At 40.4% G+C, this 13,267-nt stretch overlaps 1 protein-coding gene across 12 annotated transcripts in view; it reads left to right on the top strand.

Moving 5' to 3' along the window:
* abi1a (abl-interactor 1a) overlaps positions 1–13,267 on the top strand; it is a 107,852-nt gene that overhangs the window by 79,479 nt on the left and 15,106 nt on the right. For 3 of the 12 annotated variants that reach the window (XM_041184637.1, XM_041184640.1, XM_041184642.1), the window contains 6 exons: positions 448–462; positions 2,283–2,383; positions 3,359–3,505; positions 7,499–7,599; positions 8,395–8,469; positions 9,927–10,103. In XM_041184637.1, coding sequence (XP_041040571.1) covers positions 448–462; positions 2,283–2,383; positions 3,359–3,505; positions 7,499–7,599; positions 8,395–8,469; positions 9,927–10,103 — 616 coding nt within the window. The remainder of the gene's footprint in view (positions 1–447; positions 463–2,282; positions 2,384–3,358; positions 3,506–7,498; positions 7,600–8,394; positions 8,470–9,926; positions 10,104–13,267) is intronic. The other 9 variants (XM_041184646.1, XM_041184647.1, XM_041184639.1 and 6 more) reach the window with 6 other exon arrangements.

The following is a 13,267-nucleotide window of genomic DNA, read 5'->3' on the forward strand; positions in this document are numbered from 1 at the left end:
AAGATCTGCAAATCAAGAATTGGCCTGCTTAGCCTAGTGAAGTCCCATGGCAGAAACTTGAGACCCTGAGGAGATGTCATCCTTGAATTGAGGTACAGCTAGCAATGACATGCAATTTGTTTTACTTTTGTAAAACCATGATGTTAGTTGAATTGTTACAAATCCATAAACTCCTCAGCAGTCATACATTTGTGTAATCTTGGCTTGTGTAACAAATAAGAGTAGGAATGTTTGTCTTGGTGCTAATTGAAGAGGAACCTAATTATTTCCAGAATCTCGACTAGTTATTGAGCAGAATTGTGCCATATTGTGGTGCAGTAAATATTTAAATATTAGTATTGTTGATGCTGAGTTTCTATATTGAATTTGTTTCAAATTTTCTCTAACAAACTTATTGATATGTGGTTAATTGTTACTTTATTTTTCTTCCCTTTTGGCAACATTAAGTGGCTTAAAGCCAAGGTAAGATGAGCAATTTTCTTTTGTAGTGCACCAATGGTAGAACTAGTCAATGACATTTCACCAATCCCTTTGTTTCTATGTCTTTATCTTTTTAGTGCAACATGATAGCAAATGCATAACAGTATTTTACATAGGGATATAGGACTTAGGAGCTGGAGTAAGCCATTTGGCCCTTTGAGCTTGCTCTGCCATTTAATAAGATCATGGCTGATTTGTGGTCTCAACTCCATTTTTCTCTCTGCCCCCATAACCTTTAACTCTCTCATCTATCAAAAATCTGTCTTACTTAGTCCTGAATAAATACTATGATCAATCCTCCACTGCTTTCTGGGGAAGAGAATTTCACATACTAACAATCCTCAGAAAAAAATTCTCATCTCAATTTTAAAAGGTAGACCTCTATTCTTAAACTGCCTTCCCACTAGAGAAAGCCACCATACCAACACTCCTTTGCCTTCCAAATCACTTGCTGTACTTGCATACTAACTTTTTGTGATTCATGTAGCAGGACACCCTGATGCTTCTGTCCCACCGAGTTATACAATCTCTCCCCATTTAAATAATATTTTAAAAATTCTTCCTGCCAAATTGGCAAGTTCACATTTCCCTCATTATTTCCCCATTTGTCAGATTTTTGCCCACTTAACCTGTCTATATCCCTTTGCATCTACCACCTCTTGACAACTTGCTTTCTCACTTATTCTTGGTGTCAGCAAATTTAACTCTGTACATTTGGTCCCTTCATCCAAGTCATTGACGTAGTTGAGGCCCCAGCTCAGATCCCTGTGGTACTATGCTAGTTACATCTTGCCAACCTGAAAAAGACCCATTTACCCCTACTGTCTATTTCCTGTTAGTTAACCAATCCTTTATCTGTGCTAATATGTTACCCCATACACCATGTGCAGTTATCTTGTGTCATAACCGTTTGTGGTACTTATTAACATCCAAGTTCGCCACAACTACAGATTCCCCTTTATCCACCTTGCTTTTTACTTCCTCAAAAAACTTAAACACTTTTTAAAAATTAGCTATCCCAGTCTATTCTAATCTATTGATTTGTAGGTGATCTCTATAAAGTATGTCATTTTTTTTCATGAAATTTAGCAGTTGTGTAGTACACTGTTTGCAGTTTCAGATATATCTTTACAGTATCTTTGGGATACCTTAGTAAAATTCTCCATAATTTAAATGTGGAACATTATTCTCAGCATATACAGTTGTTTCACTTAAACTTTTCCTAAAAACATGTCACTTAAAAAGAACTAAAGTGGATGTATTGCACAACTTATTAATTGAGCTAGGTTAAACTTGTGTACTGAGTTTGTACTTTGAATTTTTGTATTCATAGCATTTAAGTTCACATCTGGAAAATCCTAATTCTGCTTTAATTCCTTTCTGGGATATAATTCTTCTGAGCTGAACACACTCAGTACCTGTTCTTTCAGGTACTGGCTAATAATCTTTCAGCCTGGACAGTGATGCCAAGTCCGAAGGTGTGGTGACACATTACAACTAAGGTCAATTACACCCTCATCTGATAATCCGTCAGTTGCTGTTTTGGAGGCCAATTATTGTGCTCTTGTTGCCAGCCTGGCTGAGACCAACTCATATTTAGAACCGATTGGGCTTTGAATCTTGTACTTGCAGGATTCTGAGCTCAGCTACGACCTTCGTAAGCTGACAGCCTCCAGGGAGTTGAACTGGTTTGTTTTCAACTATCATATTCATGAAACCAACTGATATTGTAGTCCATTTTAATATAATAGTTATTTATAGGAAATAATTTTTACTTGAACTGCAATTTATTTTTGTTGTAGCATGGAAGTAACCAGCCTGCAAGAACTGGTACACTCACCAGGACAAACCCACCCACACAAAAGCCACCAAGTCCCCCAATGTCTGGACGTGGAACTTTAGGGTATGTTGTTCCTTAAATGGGAAAGCTCAGTCAATTTTTTTCCAATCCTGCAGTTATGCTTTGTGTCATTTGAAGGGGAGACTTATTATGAACATAGTTCACTAAAATGTATATGTTGCATCTAGAGTGAGTTGTTCCATATAATGGATCTCAGTGAACGGGGTAAATAAACAGGAAAGATAGATCATTCAGACATTCCAGTTAATGGAGTTGTTTATGGTGTGAACAGTTGTTCTAATTTCTAATAGCTTTTCTTTTAAATGATCATTTGAGCTTTACCAGTTGCATTTTTCAAGGTGGGGCGGGCGAAAGTTTTCACTTCAGCTTGGAAACAGTCCTTGTCTCTGTATGATCAGTTTTGCAAATATGGTGAGGGTTTGGAATTGATTAGCCTGTTGCTTTAGTGGAGGTGTAGAATAGAAACTGAATCTTTAGTTGGTGGAAATCTATAGTTAACCTTGAATAAATTGTACTCCAGAGAGTGTCAACCTATATTTCAGTTTGTGTTGCTGCATTTTTGTTCTGAAATGAATTCTTCTGCTTTTTATAAATGAAATGATCAGGAAGTGAATGTAATTTTTTAATATTGGTGAAATGAGTACTTACCAGTAATAAACAAAAATCTTGGAAAATAATATAGGACCACACCCACACCCTAGGACCTGAAAACTGTATTTTCTAATTCCATCTCTTTAAGCCTTTCTGGGCCACAATGCATTCATGGTAGGAAGGGAACTTAAACTTGAGCATTTTGCACCAAACACTGGGATATCTGAGCAGCCTTGGTGTGTCAATTTTTATTCTTGCATACCTTGAAGTGACCCAATTTTTAAGTAAAGCAATATAGAGAACCTGGGTGATCATTTGCTTCAACAAAAGCTGGTGTGGGGAGCGCCTGATTCACAGCTGTTTGTTTGCTCAAACTCACTCATTCTTTCTACAACAACATGAAGTAATTTTTTTCTCTACCTTCAGACGAAACACTCCCTACAAAACGTTAGAGCCTGTCAAGCCACCTGTTATTCCTAACGATTACATGACTAGTCCTGCTAGGAATGTGGCTGCAAACCAGCAAAGCCCTATGAGAACAGCATCTCTAAACCAAAGGCCGAGAACGCACAGGTATGAATGATTTTTTCGTGATCAACATTTCAACTTTGACTCCAAAATGACGTTGTCAAGATAATTGAAGTTGGATCTGCTTTTAACCTATTTTTATATTGACAACTGTGCTAGTAATGCCCTAGGACCAACCATCTTCAACTGCTTCATCAATGATGTTCCCTCCATTATATGGTCAGATGTGAGGATGTTTAGTACCATTCGTGATGATTCAGATACTGAAGCACACAGCAAGACCTGGACAGCATTCAGGCTTGGGCTGATAATTGGCAAGTAATATGTGTGTCACACATGTTGGGCAATGATCATCTACAGCAGGAGAGAATCTAACCATTTCCCCATAAGGTTCAATGGCATTACCACATGTTGAATCCCCCACTATTAACATCCTGGAGGTTATCATTGCGCAGAAACTAAACTGGACCAGCCACTAGACACTACCTACAAGAGTAGGTCAGAGACTGGAAATTTTGTGGTGAACTCCTTACTCCCCAAAGCCTGCCCATCTCTGGGATGGAATACTCTCCACTTGCATGGATGAGTGAGGCTCCAGTAACACTCCAGAAGCTTGACACCATCTAGGACAAAGCGGCCCACTTGATGGCAACCCATTTGCCACCTTAATGTTTACTCCCTCTATCACACACTGGCAGCAGTTTTTTTTTTAACATGATACACATTGCTGCCACTATGCTGTGAACAACTCCCTTCCTGACACCCCAAATCCTTTCTGCCACCTGCAAGGCACAGTTCAGAGCTGTGATGGCATACCCTTCACTTGCATTACCAAAAAAAGTTATAACTTGTGCAATGGTGCATATTGATTGCGCACAGACAAAGCCATGTAAAACAGATAACATATATCTTGGCTTCCTCCAAATGCTACTTCACTTCCAACCTCTCATTTTTCTCATTACTGAATAAGCTGTTACTAAAACTGTCTTCTGCTCCACCCTGAGATTTCCCTAATCAAAGCCATTGATATCCCATTATTGACCATAGCTGTCTTGTCTAAGATTGAATAAGGTTTCATGATACGTTGACAGACAACTTTACTTGTCTTCCACCATCTGCAATTTCATGAGTGCAGCTCTGCTTTCTTTCTTGAAGTTCATTCATAACTTCAATTAAAGATTAGTTAAACCTCCATAGGATAAGCATTAGTAAGACCAAAGCCAGAAACTCGACCCCTGTTTGTGCTTCTGCGTTCCCAACTTAGCTGCATGCTTAGCCTAAACTGAACAATGTGACCTTGATATTCTACTTGCTTGGGTTGTGGTTCAAACCATCCAGTTGTTGCTAACATTACCCATATCAACTCCTGCAATACCAGTAGTCTCCATGCTCCTTTCTGGTGCAGCCAAAATGGAAAATCCAGGTTATGGTGGACATAAAGCAGATTCTATTAATCGTAAATTAATACAGTACTTAATATTCTGCCCCTTTGGTCTCCCTTTGAAAACTTGGGTACAGTAAATAATTGAACATCAAAATTCCCTTAGACGATATTAGTAAAGTATACTCCATTTTGCTGAGAGTAAATAGTTTACAGTATGCAAGTGGACAGCACCTTCCAAACCCATGACCACTACCACCTAGAAAGACAAAGGCAGCAGTTAGATGGGAACACCACTACCTGGAAGTTCCCCTCCAAGTCACTCACCGTTCCTTCACTGTCAGTGGTTCAAAATCCTGGAACTCCCTTCCAAACAGCACTGTGGGTGTACCTACACCACATGGACTGCAGCGGTTCAAGAAGGCAGTCACCACCACCTTCTCAAGGGCAATTATGGATGGCCAATAAATACTAGCCCAGCCAGCAAAGCCCAAATCCTGTGAATGAATTTTTTAAAAAAGTACCTGATTATATTAGGTCCAGCTAGCAGTTAGTGTCCATTGATTCAGTGTAAGTATGTCTGAGACAGACTCCTAATTACCACGCGGGGTATGGATTTTACAACAAAATCACCAGATGAATGAATTAGTCTCAATGCTGTATGTCATTCTAATGTCACTAGCCTAAGCCATCAGCTTTATTCTTAGGTTGGTATTATTAAGTTTGAAAAGGCTGCATTCCACAGTAGTTGAAAATGTTTCCCAGCTTGAATTGCAGTACATCCCTGGTTTAAGCATCATGAACAAGCACTGTTGATGGTTGGGGACAATCTTAGCTCAAATAATTCCACTCGTGGCTCGAGTTTCTCAATTCCACCAAAAATACTTCCATTCCTTTCAGATCAATGACAAAACAGAACTAATGTTTATTGCATGAAGTTCTTAATAAACATAAACCTACAGCACCAAATTAAACACAATTTTGGTCTCATTTAATCATTAGAAGAAGAATGGGTATAGGAAATAGTAATGTTCAAAGGTATAACGTTTCTCTGAAGCTGATAACGTGTCTTTTCTGAACACCGCAAAGTAAAATGAGACACACTGTTTTCAATTAATTTATTGACTTCATAGAAACATAGAAAATAGGAGCAGGAGTAGGCCATTCAGCCCTTTGAGCCTGTTCTGCCATTCATTATGATCATGGCTGATCATCCAACTCAATAGCCTGCTCCCGCTTTCTCCACATATATTTTGATCCCTTTAGCTTCATGTTATATGTCTACCCAGTAGATTTAGATTGTTCTTCTAGACATTTATTGCCTTAAATATTGTATTTGCATAATGCGTTGCACCTCATGCTCCAAAGTGCCTCTCAGGCAATGAATTACTTTGAAGTATGGTTACTGATACAGCAGCCATTTTGCATACACTTAAAACCCTGCTAACAGCAACATGTTGGATAGTTACAGAAAAAACATTGGCTTGGACCCACCAGGCCCATGTGCTCTTGGGAACTGAAATATCCATTGGTGTAAGAAGTTGACGCTTTTGTTTGGAGTCTCATCCAAAAAATGGCACCTGATAATGGAATACTGCCCCACAATTGATTTGTATTAAAATGTCAGCCTGAATTATGTACTCCAATCCTGCAGTGGGGTATGAACTTGAATATTTGTGTGCTGTTGACAGTTTTTCACATTGCTGCTTTGTTACTTGTTTTAATGATCTAAAGCTATGTCTTTATGGCAACAGCTCTCACATCGGCTGTAATATGGATTAAGCCAATCAATTTGCCATTTGCTGTGCCTGGCTGGAGCGCCTTCTTCTGTTCAGAAGAATGCAGCTTGGCATGAATATAGGGAAACATTGGCTATTTCACTAGATTTGTTCTGAAAATATTAATTGGTGAGTTACAGCACTTTCACCAAACGTAAAGCATAAATTAGATACAGTAACAATTCTCCCCTGACAGTATATAGTTGCATTGCATTGTTGAAATTTTGACACTATTGGTGACAGCTGTGCCATATTGAGTTGAGCGGAAGAGAAAAGGTAATACAATCTGCTGTACTCTAAATTTAGCTTTCTTTTTCACTTGTAGCCTTCAGGAAGCCACGACTCTTAATGGTCCAGTACTTTGTTCGGTAAATGTCTGGTGGTTGGTGTATCATGACACTACAACCTATGAAGGATTTCTTTGTAGCTGATAATATACTTCCATGTCTGTATTTAAGTCAAAATCCTCACTTCTGAATTTTTGTGGGGAGGAGCAAGAAAAATTCAAGTTGTACATGTCAGGAAGCACCCTGGTTTAGTATCGTCTATTATGAATTTGCTGACCTCAGCCAGACAAGGAGAGCTAATCAGCCTCTGCACCCTCTTTTGTGGTGGGTTGTTCTGGTGAGCGTTCCTGCTTCTGATTCATATCCAGCACCCACTGCTGAAAATGTGCATGCATTGAGGACAGGATCAGCTTTGACTGTTATGCCTCTGTGCTTGAATAGCCAGCTGAGACTCAGAGGCTTGCATGTACATCAGTGGCTGAGATAATGCAGCTCTTATTAAACTATAACCTAGCAAGGAGTTTTTGCATTTGAGATAGGTACAGGAATGAATTGCTATGATAACTGATTGTTTTTAATCTTTTTTCCTTAGTGGGAGCAGTGGAGGAAGTGGAAGCAGAGAAAATAGTGGGAGCAGCAGTATAGGCATTCCTATTGCTGTGCCTACGCCCTCACCACCCACTCTTTTGCCAGGTTGGTTAATTTCTAGTGCTTTACAGATTGAATGCTTAAGCTCCTGTTTTAAAAAGTTTGGTTTTGAGGTTTAATTTGTGCTTCTAAAAGGTAGTGTAGTTCGAACAAACTTCACCAATATGGAATGAAAACAGAAAATGCTAGAAATACTCAGCATGTTGGGCAACATGTATGGAGAGAAAAAGTTGTTGTTTCAGTTCGATGTCCTTTTATCAGAAGGTCATCAACCTGAAATACTAATAGAGCACAGTCTTGGGAATAGGGTTCAGTCATTTAGGATGGGATGAGGAGAAATTACTTCACTCAAAGGATTGATGTTCCATCACAATATATCCACAGCAGGGATAGATAAATCTTTAGCAACTAACAGGGATAGAGGATATGGATAGCAGGTAGGAAAGTGGAGTTGATGCAGAAGGTAATCATGATGGCATTGAATGACTGAGCATCCTGAAAGGGGCAGGTTGGAACAAATGGCCCAATTTTTGTGTTCTTGCACAGCTTGCAATATTATAAGCAAAGTTGTTGTACTTAGGGTGGAACGGTCTGTTAGCAAGAGATGACCCATCCTGTCCCCATTTTCTGTCTCTACTGATTTCTCATTACCAAATGGACCTTCCTACCACCACCCACCTCCAGATATTCATATCATGTGGCCTATATATTGCTGTCTTAGCCTAGTCAGTATTATAATTTTGTCCAGTGACATTGGACTTCCTTATTTCTTAAATTTAACATATTTATAAAGAGCTACTGGGTAAATTGTTTTAACCACAATTTGACTTTTTTTGTTAGCATCATATTCTGTCCCTGCTGGAGCCCCTTCCTTGCCGCCACCACCACCTCCACTGCCAGTGGGCAGTTTCATAGGTGAGACTGGCTGCTGCTTGGAACTACTCTCACATTTGTCTTTTCACAGCTAATTTATAATGGATGTGGTAAAGTGGTGTTGATTTGCAATGGGTTACAAATACTAAAACTTTGGAATGGTTTTGGGTTATAAGGAACTGTAGGTAGTATTCTAAAGTACTTTTCATCCATGTTAGTGTCGTTGAAATGGGGTTACCACTGGCTCAGGGCTGATGAGCTGTCCAGGATCAACTTAAAACTATAAAATATTACTAATCAACTAAAACCAGGTCCATCTTTTGTGTTATCGACCAGTTTTGTTTTCTCAAATGTTAACTTCTTGTTGAAGTATGGTTTCACAGGTGATGGTCTTTGACACTTTGCCTAAATAGCCATTATTCCTTCATTCTTTTTGTGATTCTAGGGAGCGTTTTGAATGTAGGAAGCATCAATCCTGAGCCTAATCTTGTCCTTATCTAACGTCCATACGCCAATTTGAGTTTGTTTTCTTTTTCTTGCCCTCACCACCTTTGCTTTGGGGGAAAAAATGCTCGAGGCAGTGTTCCCGACTGACCCTCAAGTGGAGATCAACTAACTCAGCACAGACTGGGAATTGAACTTGGAACCTTTCTTGTATGCATAATTTAGCCAACAGCTCTAGAATGAGGAAAAAATGCTCTCCCCCAACTCTTTTGCATAGAAGCATTAATTAATTTTTAAAAGATTTTGTTGGCAAGAAAAAAAAACAATTTGTGTGAGTTGCCAGCATTCCTTGTTAGATTTTTAACCTTTGGCAAACTTCTGATGGTATGGGGTGGCAGGACATGTATTTTGTCAAATCAGTTTTTGAAGAATGTCCTAGCAATCTGACACTAACATGGATCAAAACCTTTTGAGGCCTGTTCTAAATGCATATATGCTTTTAAAGGATTATTAATTAGACATTGGTATCAATCTTTCACCTGAATATGCTCTTCATGTTTCAAGCTTCTACTAATCTTACTGGCTTATTCATATAACCTTTAATTGTTAACTGTTGGTATTGGTGATGGTGTAGAAAGAATTGATGTTTTTTTTGAGTCTTTGCATGCCTATAACACTGTCTAGAATCAACAGGAAATAGCACTTTTCTCTTTTGGAACTCTTGTGGAAAATATAGTCGAAGAATGGCTGAAGTATATATCACCTGATGTCTTATTTTAAAATTGCTAAACTGAACAGGAGCTGTGACAGAATGGAAGAAGGGATGTTTCCTGAGTGAGGAAACTGCATCAATGGATTTTAATGGAACTTGCAGGAATTTCATATCTTGCACAAGTGCAATTAAACTGAAATTTCATTTTATCTCCTCACTTTTTTTCTGCCATGGCTGGTTTGAGGATTCACGTTTTCTCCCACTAATCAAATCTGCCTTTCAGAAGTTACGGAATAATGCATATTTCTTTTTTTCCTCCCTGCTATGACTTTAATGCTTCCAGCTGGCCCTGGTTCGGCTCCTAGCTCCCAATACAGTACCATGACCAGGCAGATCTCTCGGCATAATTCTACCACCTCTACGGCATCTTCAGGGGGCTTCAGGCGAAATCCTTCGGTGACTTCTCAGTTTTCTGTGCAGCCTCATGTTAATGGTGGCCCTCTCTATGCTCAAAATTCAAGTAAGGCTTTTACTTTAATACTGCTTCCAAATATACAATGCTCATTGTATATTGAGCTAATCAAGGTGTCATTCAATGCATTTTTAGTCATCTTTATTGTCTCATGGATCACTATCCTCTTGGTCAAATTCTGAATTTGAAGCACAGATTGTATGTTTTTTCTATATTACCTTTACTTTGCTCATATCTATCTTCCTGAGCTGCCTAAAATGATTGGAATTCTCAGAAGATTGTTCAGAAGAGATTAGATTTGTTATCTATGCAGCAGCAATTTTCTTTTGCGGGAGGAGAAAGTTGTTCATGATATGTGAGAATTCATTTTGGTGAAAGTGGATTTTTAAAACAAAGTATATTTGCAGTAATTGCTGCAAATGATAGTTAATATTAATAGGTTTCACTGTTCTGTAGGATAAATTCCAAACCATCTTTTTATGTCTGTTTTTATATGGGTGATTCTGTGAGACAATGCTTGAAGTCATTGGAGTGGCAGGGAAAATATCCCAGCAGAGAAACTGACAGCTGTTCAATGACAGCTTGGTTTTCTAAATATTAGAGGCATGCACATACTTTATTTGGCTGGATCGCGACATTTCCAGTATTACACAACAGGTGGATTTGCAACTGCAACAATTTCAAAAGGCATTCTTTGAATCATCACATTTTACAATGCTTATTCAAGATAACTGCAGTATCTGCAAAAAATAAAAAATCAACTGAATATTTTGATGGGTCAGCCTTGGAGTCAGCAAGCGAGCTTATTTTTGTTTTTTAATTGGTCATGGGCTGTGAATGCTGTTGGCTGGGCCAACATTTATTGCCCATCCCTAACTGCCCTTAAAGATGATGCAGAGCTGCTGTTTTGAAATGCTGCAGTCCATATGGTGTAGGTACACCCACAGTGCTGTTAGGGAGGAAGGTCCAGGATTTTGAACCAGCGTGAGTGAAGGAAAGGCGATATATTTCCAAGTTAGGCTGGTAAGTGTCTTGGAGGGAGCATCCATGCATCTGCTGCTCCTGCCCTTCTAGATGGTAGTGGTTGAGAATTTGGAAGGTGCTCTCCAAGGAAGCTTGGTGAGTTCCTGGAGTGCACCTTGTATATGGTGTACACTGCCACTGTGCATTGATGGTGGAGGGAGTGCGTGTTTGTGGAAGGGTTGCCAGTCAAGCACACTGCTTTGTCCTGACGGTGGTTGGAGTTGCACTCATCCATTCAGATGAAGAGTATTCCATCACACTTTGACTTACACCTTGTAGATGGTGGACAGGCTTTGGGGAGTCAGGAGGTGAGCTACATGCTGCAGGATTCCTAGCCTCCGACTTGCTCTTGTAGTCTCAATATTTATATGGCTAGCCCAGTTCAGTTTCCTGGTAACCCCAGGCTGCTGATGGTGGGGAATTCAGTGATGTAATGCCATTGAATGTCAAGGGCAATGGTTAGATTCTCTCTTGTTGGAGATGGCCATTGCCTAGCACTTGTGTGAATTTTACATGCCACCTGTCAGCCAAACCTGGATATTGTCCAGGCCTTGCTGCATTTGGACATAGGCTGTTTCAGCACCTGAGGAGTTGTGAATGGTGCTGAACATGGTGCAATCATCAAAGAACATCTCCACTTCTGGCCTTATGATGGAAGGAAGATCACTGAAGCAGCTGAAGATGGTTGAACCTAGGACACAACCCCGAGGAACTCCTGCAGTGATGTCCTGGAACTGTGATGATTGACCTCCAACAGCCACAACCATCTTCCTTTTGTGCCAGGTATGATTCCAACCAGTGGAGAGTTTTCCCCCTGATTCTGATTGACCCCAGTTTTGCTAGGGCTCCTTGATGCCATACTTGGTCAAATGCTGCCTTGATGTCAAGGGCAGTCACTCTCGTCTTGAGCTCAGCTCTTTGCATCCATGTTTTAAACAAGGCTGTAATGAAGTCAGGAGCTGAGTGGCCCTGGTGGAGCCCAAACTGAGCCTCAGTGAGCAGGTTATTGATAAGTGCCATTTGATAGCACTGTTGATGATCCCCTCTGTCAATTTACTGATGATTGATAGTATATTGGGGCAGTAATTGGCCAGGTTGGATTGTCCTGCTTTTTGTTTTCAGGACATCACTGGGCAATTTTCCACATTGCCCGGCCGATACCAGGTTGTACTAGAACGGCTTGGTTAGAGTTGCAGCAAGTTCTGGAGCACAAGTCTTCAGTACTATTGCCAGAATATTGTCAGGGCCTATAGCCTTTGCAGCATCCAGTGCCTTCGGCCATTTCTTGATATATGGATATTTCGAATTGGCTGAAAATTGGATTCTGTGATCCTGGGGACCTCCCGGAGGAGACCGAGATGGATCATCCATTCGGCACTCCTGGCTGAAGGTTGTTGCCAGTGCTTCAGCCTTATCTTTTGCACTGATGTGCTGGGCTCCCCCATCATTGAGGATGCGAATATTTGTGGAGCCTCCTCTACAGTTAGTTGTTTAATCGTTCACCACCATTCATGACTAGATTTGATCTTTTGGTTGTGGACTGGCTTAGCTCTGTCTATCACTTGCTGCTTATACTGTTTGGCATGCAAGTAATTCTGTATTGTAGCTTCACCAGGTTGACATCTCATTTTTAGGTATGACTGGTGCTGCTCCTGGCATGCCCTCCTGCACTTTTCATTGAACCAGGGTTAATCCCCTCGTTTGGTGGTAATGATAGAGTGGAGGATATACTGGGCCATGAGTTTACAGATTTGTGTTTCAGTACAATTCTGCTTATGTTGATGGTCCAGAGCACCCCATGGATGCCCAGTCTTGAGTTGCTAGATCTGTTTAAAATCTATCCCATTTAGTATGGTGGTAGCGCCGCACAACACGATGGAGAGTATCCTTGATGTGAAGACGGGACTTCGTCTCCACATGGACTGTGCGGTGGTCACTCCTGCCAAAACTGTCACGGACAGATGCAGGTTGGTGAGGATGAAGCCAAGTTTGTTTTTCCTTTTTTGGTTCTCTCACCACCCCTCAAACCCAGTCTAGCAGCTATGCCCTTAGCACTCAGCTAGCTCGATCTGTGGTGGTGCTACTGAGCCACTCTTGGTGATGGACATTGAAGCCCCCCACCCAGAGTACACTCTACACCCTTGCCACCCTCACTGCTTCCTTCAATTGGTATTCACATGGAGGAATAC

Source organism: Carcharodon carcharias, chromosome 3, assembly GCF_017639515.1.
Source record: "Carcharodon carcharias isolate sCarCar2 chromosome 3, sCarCar2.pri, whole genome shotgun sequence".
NCBI classification, from domain to species: domain Eukaryota; kingdom Metazoa; phylum Chordata; class Chondrichthyes; order Lamniformes; family Lamnidae; genus Carcharodon; species Carcharodon carcharias.